At 37.8% G+C, this 14,569-nt stretch overlaps 1 protein-coding gene across 1 annotated transcript in view; it reads right to left on the bottom strand.

Moving 5' to 3' along the window:
* LOC131971793 (WAS/WASL-interacting protein family member 1) overlaps nt 1-14,569 on the bottom strand; it is a 55,177-nt gene that overhangs the window by 12,035 nt on the left and 28,573 nt on the right. The window contains exons 3-6 of the mRNA XM_059333402.1: nt 6,096-6,306; nt 2,429-2,483; nt 680-767; nt 80-531 (exon numbers count right to left, since the gene is read on the bottom strand). Coding sequence (XP_059189385.1) covers nt 80-531; nt 680-767; nt 2,429-2,483; nt 6,096-6,226 — 726 coding nt within the window. The 5' untranslated portion in view covers nt 6,227-6,306. The remainder of the gene's footprint in view (nt 1-79; nt 532-679; nt 768-2,428; nt 2,484-6,095; nt 6,307-14,569) is intronic.

Genomic DNA, 14,569 nt, shown 5'->3' with positions numbered 1-14,569 from the left:
ATGACAATAACTGGGTGTGTAGGCATCACATTCAAATCACAATACAGGTTTCAGTTTGGTTCTGTGTGTATTTACGTACATTCATGTGCCCGTTCCCATTGCGTGCTCCGTTGGCCTGAGCTGGAGGACTTTGTGCAGCTCTGACTGTAGCTGGCGTGTTGTTGGACGTGGGCGGCGGGGCGGAGGGCACCTTCGGGCCCGAGTCACCTTCCCGCACGCCAACGCTTTCATACAGGCCATCGTCCAGGCATTGGATGGGGGTGGGGTTATTCCGTATGCCCACCTCGGTATAGGTGTGGTCTCTGGCCTCCCCTCCTCCTCCTCCTCCCCCTCCTCCTCCTCCACCTCCACCACCAACACCTCCGCCTCCCCCATCTCCTCCTGTTTCCCCTCCTCCCCCTGGGCTGGATCCCTGGGGACTGGTGGGGATCTGGGGTAGCTGGCGCCCATGGGAGGGCCTCAGGTCTGTCTGGGAGCGCCGACTGTGGAGGAGCAGGAGGTCCATGCTGGCTGGACGGCTCTTACTAACAGCTGCACAGAGATGGAGGAGGAGTAGGAGGAGGAGGGGGAGGAGGAGGAGGATGAGGGGGAGGGGGAGATAGAAACAGGACTTAAATCGTGTAACAGCTCAGGGTTGTATATATCGTATCGTCACACACAACTGCCACTCATCACTTACAGTTTCCATTGCAGGGAAAGCGATTGATCTCGTGCAGCCTGGTGTCAGATTTGCTCATGGAGTTCAGTTTCGGGTGTCGAAGGGTGCCCTGCTGCCACACACACGTGATTATGTTCATTTACGGCATAAAAATGCATGTATATCTGTATATACACTACCGGTCAAAAGTTTTAGAACACCCCAATTTTTCCAGTTTTTTATTGAAATTCAGGCAGTTTAAGTCAAATGAACAGCTTGAAAGGGTACAAAGGTAAGTGGTGAACTGCCAGAGGTAAATAAAAAAAGGTAAGGTTAACCAAAACTGAAAAATAATGTACATTTCAGAATTATACAAGTAGGCCAACAAGAAATGGGTTAACAACTTAACTCTATGGAGTCTCGGGCTATTTTGTCCATTTTTGAATTCTTTTCATGTCTTTGTAAGTCATTTTGTGTCTTTTTTTGATCATTTTGTGTCTTTTTTTAGTCATTTTGTGTCTTTTGGTGTCTTTGTAAGTCATTTTGTGTCTTTTTTTGATCATTTTGTGTCTTTTTTTAGTCATTTTGTGTCTTTTGGTGTCTTTTTTTGTAATTTTATGTCTTTTTTTAGTCCACTATCATGCTCAATAAAGAATTTTAAATGTTGTAAATGTGCATTCATTTCAGAGTACACTGAGACATTAAACTGCATCATTTTCAATTAAATTCTGGAAAAGTTGGTGTGTTCTAAAACTTTTGACCAGTAGTGTACACATTAGGGTTGTCAAAAGTATCGTTACTCAAAAAAGTATCGATACTAAAACGTTGTATCCAGGTACGATACTCATTTTCAAAAGTATCGAGTATCTGAAGCTTGTTATCGTAGTTGCATTATTGTTTTTCTTTTTTTTTTCTTTTTTTGTTAATTCTTCTTTTCGAACCGAAAAAATAAACAACATAAACTACAACAGCGTAGACTAGATGCATATACATATACATACACATACTCACATAGACACCATTAAACAGATGTACATAAACATATAAACATATACATACATACAGTATATATAGCCCTATACATATACATGCATCTGCTCCGTCTAAGTAATAAGATAGAAATAAGAACCAGTTAACTTAATATTCACTACGCATTTCCTTATATCATTTTGGTTCGAAAAAAAGGGAGTAGGCTGAAGTATAAAATACTTATCTAGGCCTAACCCCTGATACTCAACACTTCAAAATAAGAAATTGTATCTCTATATATAGCCACTTAATGTCAAATAAATATGTATTAGTATTATTATTAGTATTTATTTATTTACTTATTTTCTTATTAGTCAACCATAGTATATCAAACAACTTAGATCTGAGAATTTCTATTACTCCCGCAAAGAAAACAAACGAACAAACAAACAACAACAAAACAAAACACTGAAGGCAGTTACAAGAACATACATAGTTGTTTCTTTTTGCACAACTGTTTTTATTATAAACATTTAACCTGTTTTTCTGTTAATTTTAACATATTGCATTTTTCTTGTTCATAAAAATATTTCTGTTAAATTTTGGGGTCTTTGTTTTTATCCTTGTGGTATCGAAAATGGTATAGAGTATTTTCGATCGAATATTTTCCTGAGTATCGGTATCGAGTTGAACATTTTAGTATGGTGACAACCCTAATACACACAGATATTCAGGGAGAAAGGACACATGGAATAGAGCAGAAGAAGAGTGAGATGGAGAGGAAGGGAGGGACAGAGGGAGTAAAATGAAAGCATGTCTCACCATATTTACAGATGTCCCTTTCTCTCCGGCTGGGGGGTGCTTGCTCTTGCTTTTTCTGACACAACATCAAAGTGAGGAAGGTCAACAGGAGCCGGTGGACAGAGAGAGAACATACACACACTCAGAGCAGATAGATACTATCAGCATCACACTCTGGTAAGGGCATAAAAGTCCTTGGTTGGTAGCAAAGAGCCCAGTCAAACAGTGAGTGGAGCGTGACTCAGGATTTAGCCAAAGCTGAGGATGTCCTTCACTGGGAAACTTTTGTGTTTGTGTGTTCTTTTTCACGATAAGACCGAGCAAACTCACGGCTATTATTCCGTAGTTTGCTTCATGCTAATTCCCTTTGCCATTTCTACTCGCAAGTTTTGTGCAACACATGCTTCTAGAGCACTTTAACACATCATTGTGGATCCCTGGAGGTGGCTGTAGCTATAAGAAACTGTTGGTATGGTGAGAAGAGTGACGAAATGATAATAAAAAAGCTCCTGGGTGCAGGTGTGAATGTGAGAACTGTTCTACCCCCCATCTACTTTCTCTCACTTTGGAGGCTGAGCATCACATACTATAACGTGAGCTCTCTCGCTGCTACATAAATAGCATTTCTACTTTGCAAACAGCGGCAGGAATCATAGAAAAATCATTTAATTATACAAGTTGAGTGAAATACGGTACCGTGCAAAAAGTCTCAGGCAGGTGTGGAAAAATGCCTCGAAGAAGGTGGTCACAGCAAATATTGATTTGATTTAGATTTTTCTTCGGTTTACTCACTTTGCATTTTGGTAATTGATAAAAATAAACTATTGACGGTTCTATTTTTGAAAGCATTCTTATTTTACAGCATTTTTTCACACCTGCACTGCAAAAAAGGTGTGTCTAAAAACAAGATAAAAACACTAAATCTGAGGGAAATGATCTTGCTGCATGGACAGATAATTTCACTTGACAAGATTTCTTAAATTAAGATTGTTAAATCTAGAAATAAGCATGTTGAAAGCTTAAAATAAGAAATTAACTCTTAAAACAAGATAAATTATCTTACACTTTTAAATCTAAAGTTTTTTTATCTTGGTAAAACACATATAATTGTCAGTGCACTATGCTTGGGCCAGTTCATCGCTGCTTGCAGCTTTAACTTTATCTTGTTTTAAGAGTTAATTTCTTATTTTAAGCGTTCAACATGCTTATTTAATAATCTTTTTTTTATAATTCAAAGTTTTTATTATATTTTCATTATTACAACATACAAACGAACATCAAACAAAACAGACAGGATGAGGTAATAAAAAATACAATAATAAATAAATAAAGAAATTAATTAATAAAATTTAAATAAGATAGGCGAGTAGGTAAGGCAGGCAAATTAACACATCTGTCTACCAAAACTATCTGGTATATAAATATAATATATTTTAAGCGTTCAACATGCTTATTTATAGATTTAATAATCTTAATTTAAGAAATCTTGTCAAGTGAAATTATCTGTCCACGCAGCAAGATCATTTCTCTCAGATTTAGTGTTTTTATCTTGTTTTTAGACACAGCTTTTCTGCAGTGTGTCTTAAACTTTTGCACAGTCCTGTATAACTGAAAGAAGTGCCACAGTCAGTCATGTGAGATCCATGTCACTGGAGCTAGCTATTGTCTCCTCTAGTGAGCTGGAACTCAATCCTGTTCACAAACACATGGCCGTCATACCCCAAGGGGACCATGAGAAGGTGCAGAGAGCTCCCCTTGGAGAGCTACATAATAACACAGCACAGGGGGAGGGGGGTTAAAGTAAAAGTGACATATAGAGAAATTAGGTAACACTTTAGATTAGGAAACACATATTCAACATTAATTATTTGCTTATTAGCATGTAAATAAGTAACATATTGTCTCTTAATTAGTCATTATTAAGTAGATATTAATGCCTTATTCTGCATGGCCTTATTATACAACCAGTAAGACATTAACTAAGAGTTTTCCCTCAATAACCTCAGAATTATTGCTTATTAGTAGTAAGTAAGGAAGTTGTTGGATAACGCTTTATATTAAGGTCCTTGTAATAACCATTAATTAACAAGTAATAAGGCCCTTGTAAGTCCTTACAAGATGCTTATTAACATTATTGTGTGTTTATAAGCTTATATAAGTGTTAATAATGGCATTACAAACACCCATGACCCACCCGTTATGTCTTTGTCATGCCTTTATTAATCTTATTTTGTTTGCTTATTGATATTAAAATATACTTTATTGCTCATCTATTATAAGTTAACTAGGCTTTTTGCAACTACCGGATCTAAAGCGAGAAAAATGCCTTATTACTTGTTAATTAATGGTTATTAAGGACCTTATTATAAAGCGTTACCAGTTGTTGTATATGAGTTACGATCCTAATATGCTTTACTTTGTATGGACTTTATAATCTCTACATAGCAGTGAACAAAACCATGGAAACGGCAAATAGCCTCCTTCTCCAGACCTTTGACGTGACTGGTGGCTCCTTTTGGATGATTGGATGAGGATTGGTAGATTGTAATGTCAATCATTACTCTACAAAGTGGATCACTGGTAGAATAACAATGGTCACTTTGGGCCACTGTTAGTCTATCAGTGACCAACTTTGTAGCGTAATTAAGATTAAGATCATAATTCATATACAACAACTTCCTTACTTACTACTAATAAGCAATAATTCTGAGGTTATTGAGGGAAAATTCTTAGTTAATGGCTTACTGGTTGTATAATAAGGCCATGCAGAATAAGGCATTAATAACTACTTAATAATGACTAATTAAGAGCCAATATGTTACTTATTTGCATGCTAATAAGCAACTAATTCATGTTGAATATGTGTTCCCTAATCTAAAGTGTTACCAGAAATGATTTTGCAAGTTTAAAATTTAGATCTCACAAGATATCTACTGTAATCCTGAAGGGGTATTTTTTTTTTAATCAATAGCAGGAAATCAATAGTAGTAGGTCTCTATTTCTGTTTGTACATGATAAAGTGAATTTGAGCTGGTGAACACTCTTTCTCTCAACATTACCGTCATCCATCGGGGGGGCATATATTTCATTCTTTAGATCTTAACAATAGTGTGGTTTTATTTCCGTGACATGAGCTGGTTTGACATTTCTCCACATCCTTATCTGTGTATCCCATGGCAACAAAGCCACAGTGCAGCCTCTGATTGGTCCCCGAGGGTTCTGAAAAAAACCCATAGGCTGTTCAATTGCTCCTGCCTGGCTCTGAGTCTGATCCTCTCTAAACCGCAGGGTGCTCCATTGCTTTTGCCTGCTGAGGAGTCAGCTTAAGAGGGGTGACGTGAGGCTGCTCTGACTCTGGCCTGTCTCCTCTGTGTCCTGTAAACATCATTTCATCTGATCTGACACTCGCAGCCATTAACATTCATTACTGCCACTCCGCTCAGAGCAGGGGATAAAAGAGATGGGAGAGGATGGATGGAGGGAAGAGAAAGAAGGGAGGAGAAGAGTTCAGAAGAAGTAGAGGCACATAAAAGAAGGAGTGGATGATGAGAGTGATCTGGGAGGGCATGGAAAGCTGGCAGCAGAGATGATAAAAAAAAACTCTGGCTGTCCTCTTTTCTTTAAAGAAACTCAGCCTGCTTTCTACTTTTTCCCCCCACATTTTAAAGTCATGTGACTGTGCTCTTACCTTTGGCAGCCAACGCAGACGAGGACAATAAGGATGGTGACCACGAAGGCGGACGCCGCTGCGATGGCTCCCAGGAGCAGCAAGTTTTGGTAGGTAGATTCCGCGGGATTTGCGACCTCATTGTCATCCATGACACCCACTCCTTCTTGCTTACTCACTCACTTCCACAAGAGCTCAAACTCTGCCACACAGACCGTCTGCTCAGGAAAACCTGCAGAGATACGGGTGGAGGAAGTGTAAAAAACAAAAAAACATACAACATATGAGTGACATGACAGATAAGAAACTGAAGAAAAGCTTCAGAGAGATGATGAGAAATGGCGTGTGTGTGTGTGTGTGTGTGTGTGTGTGTGCTTGGTTTGCCTCTGGCTTTTTGTCACTGTCTCTTTCTGACATATCAGTTTCTATTTTTGACTCACGAGGAGAATAATGCACAGAAAATAGAACACCTTACAAGGCAGCCAGTATGAGCATGCCAAAAAAGGTTTCATCACACTCATTCTTTTTGTTGTTAAAAAAAGATCAAATGATACCGTAACATTCATTTGACTAGCCAGAGAGATTCTTGTGTGAGTTTAACAGGAAAAACCAACTGAGCTCCCCAGAGTAGTGTCTCACTGTCGGCAGGACCACATCTACTGCTGCTACACTTCATTTCCTGGCAGAACGCTTTTTTTTTTTTCTCTCCAATCAACAGTGGCTCAAACACTCAAAACAAGATTTCAATCTTTTAAACAGTGGTACATTTTGTAGGGAATGGTACAACAAACAAAGAAGCGCTCTCACCTCTCTTATACCCCCAAACACTTCCTGCTCTCTGACTCAGAGGGGCAAATTAACCATCCACAACCACCCACAAAATGATCTCCAAGAGGTTTGCATGCTGTTTCTACACTATTGGATTCGTTTAGATAGATTTGTATACTTGTTCTCAGAGAATGCTAGTTTTAAAGGAATACTTTTGGGAAATAAGTTTGTTTCTGATAGGGATATGATAAGTCAGATACCAACTTCATGTCTGTACTTTAAGCATGCAGTTAGAGTCAGGGTGTCGTTAGTCTAGCTTAGAATAAAGAAGGGGGAAACATGTGCACCTATCAAAACTTTAGGTTATTTACATAACCCCGGTTCTCTGAATAATATGAGTGAGATGTCTCACCAGACAACCGCTTATCTTGAATGACGTGGTGCCCTACGCATGAACTATTTAAGGTAGGTGGTACTACCTGGTACCACACGTTTCACCAGCCAATCAGGATTGGCGTAATGAGATTAATGCTTCTGAGGTCTGCAGCAGGGCGTGCATGAAAGAGAACCTCTAAAGCAGGGGTCTCAAACTCAAATTATCTGGGGGCCGTTGGAGGCAGTATCAAAATGACCAAAAAAAGACACAAAATTATTAAAAAAAAGACACAAAATGACAGGAAAAAACGAAATTACTTAAAAAAGACACAAAATGACCCAAAAAATAAACAAAATTACTAAAAAAGACACAAAATGATTAGGAAAAGACACAACATTACCAAAAAATAGACAAAATTACTGAAAAAAGACAAAATGATTAGAAAAAGACACAAAATTACCAAAAAAAGACACAAAGTCACTAAAAAAGACACAAAATTACCAAAAAGACACAAAATTACCAAAAAAGACACAAAATTACATTACATAACATTTCCACTTCTTCCGGTAACAACAACACGGCAGATAATAAACGGTCCGGTAGCAGCTGCCTTTCTTTTTGTTAACGTCGTCATAGAAACAAGTGAAACAAAGCTCCAGCTTGCGCAATAAAGGGACCTTCCACACACAACACGGTAAAGTGTCATTCATATAAAACTCACATTAAACTTTCATATCAAGGTGGGGGCCACAAAATATCGTCACGAGGGCCGAAATTGGCCCGCGGGCCGTGAGTTTAAGGCCCATGCTCTAAAGCATCTTATTTACAAAGTCACCCATAAAGTTGGAATGAAATATTTTTGACCTCTTTCCATGAAATGATTGTGACAATATGATTTATTCTTGATGGATAAAGTGTATATCTTCTCAAAACTTTATTAACCAATCTCTTCCAAACATATCACAATGAAAATTAAACCAAAATGAACAGAGGATTGTGCCTGAAAACAAAATTATTCCAACTTTACGGGCGTCCGTATACATGATATATCTTGTTCTTTTTATCCAAACATGAACAGAATTTTACTACAATTTTTTCACGTCACACTCAAATGAATAAATACATTTCCCTAGACAGCCTTATAAGATGTAGGTACAACTAAAAACGTCTATTCTCTCAGGTTCAACAAAACAAATCATCAAACATATTACAAGATGGGTTTCATTCTTCCAAACTTTATTATGACTTTGTTTCAAACTAAGGTTTTACTAAATTTGGTTACAGCATAAAAACTTAAGAAATGTTTTAGCTGAAGAAAGCTTAACAATGTGACTGTAGCATCACATGCTGCAATATAACTACCAAAATTAACAGTTTTAGACCAAAGAACATATTTAAATACAAATCCTGTTGTACGAATATACAGTACAAATACGTAAACAAGAGTTTCGGAGTTAGTAAAGGTATGTAGAATATGTGGGAAAACCTCAACAAGGTCTATTAGGCTAAAACTACTAACTACTGGCATTTTTTGTTTGTTAATGGAATAGTATGATGTTGATTTTGTGAAATGCAACCTAAAATCTTCCTGGTTTCAAATTCCCTGTTACTTCCAACTCATATCAGGGTCATATATTAGCATGCTAATGTAATTTCTGCCTGATGGCATTCACTTGATGCAAATATTTAGTAAGAAGTATTTTTAAGACCTAGGGCTGGCCGATATATCGATATATTTTTAAATGTGATATGGAATTAGGCCATATCTCATATATCGATATAGTTCAATTGTTTTTCTTTCTTTATATATAAATACTGCCCTTACTAGGGTTTGTCATATTTAGTTCTTTTGTAATGTTCGTTATTCTTTTCTCATATAAATATATTTATTTCAGAAAAAGACTGGCCTATTTTATTTCATAGGCTGTTTTTATTTAAGATATTTTTATTTAAATGTGCACTTTATGGAGCTTTGATTTCTTAAAAAAAGGTACTTCTGTTGTTATACAGTATTCATGTTCACTTAAATAAACGGTTTCAATAAAACTACTTGTGACATGTCATATTTGGCTTTGACTTTGACTGAACATTTGCTCTCACTTTGCGTTAAAAATATCAGGATATATATCGTATATCGATTTTCAACCTAAAAATATCGGGATATGACTTTTGGTTCATATCGCCCAGCCCTATTGAGACCCAATTTGTGTGGTGCAAACTGTTTAAATCTCCACTAAGCAAACATCTACGTTAGGGCTCCAAAATTCATTGACATTGTTTTAATCAAAATTGCAATATAGACTGTTGCAATATCAAAATCGCAGGATATGCAATATTTGTTAAAGGCAAGCTGTGTCAATATATCATTCTGATAGAAGTATTGTGTTGCTACAGAGATGTCCCGACCTACAAATCATATTCCAGAGACTTCAGAAAAAGTCTTTGTTTGGTACCATTCCTTATAAATAATCACACTGTGACAATAAGAATAATAAATGCAATATTGTGAATCATGCCGCAGTTGGACTTAGATATTTTTTCCATATCGTGCAGCCGTAGGCTATGTTATAACTAGGCTAAGTTTGAACTTACAAAGAGCTGGTGCAAGTTTAGCCTCCAAAATGTAACTTGAACAGAGCATATGTTCTGCTTGAGATACACTGTAATAAATAGTCATTTCATTTTACTTAATATATTTGATCAAATGTATTAAATATAAATGTGTCCTTGATTTTGAGGCAGTTGTTTAAGTAACTATAATAATAAAAATGTTTGAGATGGAATCTACTTATTTCGATCACATTAAATATAATCTTTATGTGTATGTAATTCTAAATCAAGAGAATTTTGAATGAATCCAACACAATAGAATTAGTCTGTTTTTAATTGACAGCCACTTCCTGTTAAGTTGTTAATAACTCAACTTGTAACGTAGTTAGACTTAATTAATAATATTGCATGCAATCTGTTGCCTCAATTTGATTGAGTAGCTAATTTTCATTTATTTATTTATGTATTTATTTATTTTTTTAATCTTTTTTTACAATGTACAATCACTGACCTATCAGCACGAGACATTTGGAATTCGGAAAATTTATCAATACCTGCACACATTTCCCCGAGGAACAGCAACACACACATGCCTGCACTAACATGTGCCATGCATTCCTTTATAAACAGAGACAATGGCAGCTATGTGGTTTAAGTATTAGATTAGAGAGAGAGCTGAACATCAGGGATCCGAATGACAAAGCAAGCAGCGAGCAGAAGGAGGTCATGGCAAGCTACTGTATATATTGTGAGTGAGAGAGGGAGAGATTCTGGAATATACCACCACAGGATCTGGCTCCAGCTTTCTGTTTCTTGGAGATAAAACTGCATCATTTTTTTCTCCATGTCCTCTTTTTCTTGGTCCCTCTCCCTCTCTCTTCCTCCAGATCTCCTTTCCTTGTCTCCTCCTCCTCCTCCCTCTCTCTCTCTCTCTCTCTCTCTGTATGTCTGCCTGACCCTGCAGATATGTGAGGCGATGCACAGCGAATGAATTAGCAGAGCAGAGGCCTTAGACAGCCCTTTATGGAATAGACAGACAGGCAGGCAGGCAGGCAGGCAGGCAGACAGAGTGCAACGCCGTGGAGAGAGGAAAGAGGAGATGGAGAGGGTGAATGAAAGAGAAGGGTAAGAGAGAGGTGATGAGACACAGGAGCAAATGAGTGGGATGAAAGGACAGACAGGTGGGAGAAGATGCAAGAAAGCGGGGGAAGACAGAGAAAGAGGGGAGCACACTTGAAACGCGAAGGAGGAACGAGGAGGGGAGGGTGCGATAAACAGTGGGGGAGGGAAGAGCGAAAAGAGAGTGATGAGACGAAGAAGATGAAGACAGTGAGAGAAATAGCGGGGAAGCCTGGGAGCCTGGGCGATGAGCACAGGGAGGGAGGGAGGGAGGGGAACAGAGAGAGAGAGAGAGAGAGGGGAGAAAAAAACAAAAAAAAACGAGGCGGCAATGAGAAGGAGGTCATCAGCGGTCTGTTTCTGCCTGCATTTTGTCAGCCCCCTTCTGAAATATTCAGAGGAGAAACACATACAAGGGCTGCGTTTGTGAACACAATGCAGGGTGGGAGCACATGTCTAGCAGCATGCTTAACAGTATCTGAAGCTCACAAGTGGTGAACAAGACTCCGGAGGAGGAGAGGCAGTTTGTGCACGACGCACAACGCCCCTGCAGCACGCTCGACATTGACACACAGTTAGGGTGCAAGAATGTTTATTCCGGCATCTGTCTTTGTTTCAGAACATCATGAGGGAAAATGATGATAACAACAGCATATTGAGAATGATGACGATGATGGCGATGGCTCTGTTGATGCCCGTGCTGCTCGCGATGACTGTAATAAAGATGTCAGTGAGGATGATGATGAAGGGGTGCAGCCGCTAATACCGATGGTAATGATGGCGATAATGAGGTCAAACTGAGAGCTGTGAAGACGCGTTGAGGGGCGGATGCGAGCAGCAGAACTGGCAGAGCAGCGAGCAGCGAGCAGGATGCATCGGTGCAGCGCAACCACAGGGTGGAAGGTTTCCTCTGTGTCTCTGAGATCACACACACGCACAGCAGAACACATGCACAGCAGAAGTGTTGCAAATCTAACTACAACGGGGATTGCACAATCATTTTGCAATACAAAAGTCATACCAACGAACTGCTTAACCTTTAGATGCACAACTAAAGGGTCTAACACACTCGGCAGACTCTTTATTTTGCAATATCTGCACAACAATTGGCTTTCCATTGTAGTTTCCACTCCCAGTTAGGCTTAAAATAGGTTTTTGAAAAGAAAATCAGCTTAATTTTCATGTGCCCTAAAAACTGTTTTTGAGACAATTAGAGGTTTATATCCTTAATTTTCAGCTCTCGGCTTAAACAGACCCAATTTCATTAAAATGTTTCGTGCCTGTAAGTGTTTCTCTACCATTCACAACTCTGTCAGACCAATAAAAAAGGTTTTCTAGCAACATTTTTCTACAGTGTCTGATAACATACTGCTGGTTTTCTTCTGCGAGTGAAAGCATTTTACTGTGTTTTTAATGTGTCATCTGTTTAATTAGATATTCTAATAAGTAATTCATTATCAACATGCTGCTGAACAATGCCTCCGATGAAGGAAATATCTTAGAAGTGGGACTTTTCTTTCAGGTTTAAAAATAACCTAATTTCAGTTACATCTCAGGGATGACATTTACATTTACAGTTACATTTTTAATTACATCATGAGATGTTATAAATTGTTAATGCTTTCTGTCGTCAAGATGTCAGTTCAGCTTTGTGTGTCAGACAGCATTTACTTAAAAAGAGCAGAACAACTGACTTTAATAAGAACAGAGTTGAATGCTGGAGAAAGCATATACTGAGTGTATATAAAGTATAGAAGGTTAACCTCAGCAGTTCTTACATGATTCCCTACAGTCATCTAAAATTAAAGAAATCTGTGCAGCTTCTGGAAGAGAATTTTCAGAATATTAAGTGTGTGTTTTTTGTTTTTTTTTTACTACACTGAAGCATATGGAAGTAAAAAACACATTAGTATTGATCAACGCCCTCATCCAGATTGAGTGAAAGAGGGAAACATTTCAATATGCTTAGATTCCTCAGTGTAAAGTTAAGTGCTTAAGTACTTGTGTTGAGATTCTTCTTAAAATAGCATGTGTAATAAGGAATATATCCAGTATACATGCTGGAGGCCAACAGAGGTTTTACACACCAATACAAAACAGATTTTAAAGGGAAAATTTCACCAATCACTGTGAAAAAAAACCCTGTTGTTTTTACAGTAAAAAAAACCGCAGCTGTGGTTGCCAGAACTTTAACGTAATAAATACGGTGCAACTTTTTCTAATTTTACAGTAAAATTATATTAGCACTGTTGATTTCACTAACTTACATAACCCACTGGCCTTTGTCAGAACAGTTTTAATTGGAACTACTTTGACTTTGTGTCTTGAAAAACGTGCTGTTGTCCCTCACAACGTTGTGCAGCACAAATTAACTCTATGGAGTATGGGGCTGTTTTGTCCATTTTTGAATCCTTTTCATGTCTTTGTAAGTCATTTTGTGTCTTTTTTAGTTATTTTGTGTCTCTTTTTGGTCATTTTGTGTCTTTTTTTGTCATTTTCTGTCTTTTTTTGGTCATTTTCTGTCTTTTTTTTTGTCATTTTGTGTCTCTTTTTGGTAATTTTCTGTCTTTTTTCAGTCCTTAAGTCCAACATAAAATGTGATTTTGAATCTTTTTTTTAACTTTCAAAACACTATCATGCTCAAAGGTTGCAAATCTAACATATAAGAGGGTTACATCCAGTTCTATCATTTTATACTAAATATATTTGAGCTTGTCTCCAGTTTTACTTGGTATATCATCATCAAACTGAAACTGGCCTCATGGAGTTTACAGCCAGAACTTTAGAGGTAAATTTACAGTAGGGCTCCACGCTGCTTTGTTTTCTAGTCTGGATGTGATGGAGAAGTCATGATTTGGCGCTTTTGGAGACTCCAGAGGGTTAACTTTCATTCATCTCCTTTTCTATTAGTGGCGGAATTTTCAAAGATGCATATCTCAGAATCTCAGTACATGAAAGCAAAACTTTCTGCATTATGGTTACATAGTTCTTAAAGTTTTTTTTGTGGTTTGGGTGAACCTGAGTGACACACAGAACACAGAGGCGTCAATGCATTAGAGATCTGCAAAATGTTTTGTATAATTTCCAGGAAATGGGTTTCGTATGTTCTTGATTGATCACATAACATGACTGATAAGTGTTTTCAGGTGTTACGCTGACCTTTTACCTAAACATATTCATGATACTACAACAGTTAATGACCCTCCTCACCTGAGAACAGCAAAATCAGCTTCACATTCAGCTGGTCACTGTCGAGTGTATCTCCCACCCAAAGCTGAATGCATTTATCACAAAAAGACCCACCCATAAAAAGCCTCTTTTTTCCTCTCCACATTGGATTAACAAAGCCGGCGTCCGTGCAATTTTCCTAATTGTAGCGAGAGATTCACAAGGCCGATATGCCCCCGTCATCTTCCTGAGCGCAGCTTTCAGTCTCTGTCATCACATTAGGACAAATTCAACTAAGTGATTATTATCAAGGGCAACAAAACAATAGAGTAAACCGCCAAGTAAACGCCCAAGTAAACCCCCCAATAAAATTAACAAAGATCCATCTATTTATTGAAAATACACGTTTTATTTACAGTAATAACTTTATTTATATATGATATGTAGACAAGCTGAGAAAGCCAGTTGAAAGTTCAATCATAGGAGCTTTCACAGTGCGCCATTTATGTTTCTA

Source organism: Centropristis striata, chromosome 5 (assembly GCF_030273125.1).
Source record: "Centropristis striata isolate RG_2023a ecotype Rhode Island chromosome 5, C.striata_1.0, whole genome shotgun sequence".
NCBI lineage: Eukaryota > Metazoa > Chordata > Actinopteri > Perciformes > Serranidae > Centropristis > Centropristis striata.
This window is presented reverse-complemented; position numbering and strand designations above follow the sequence as displayed.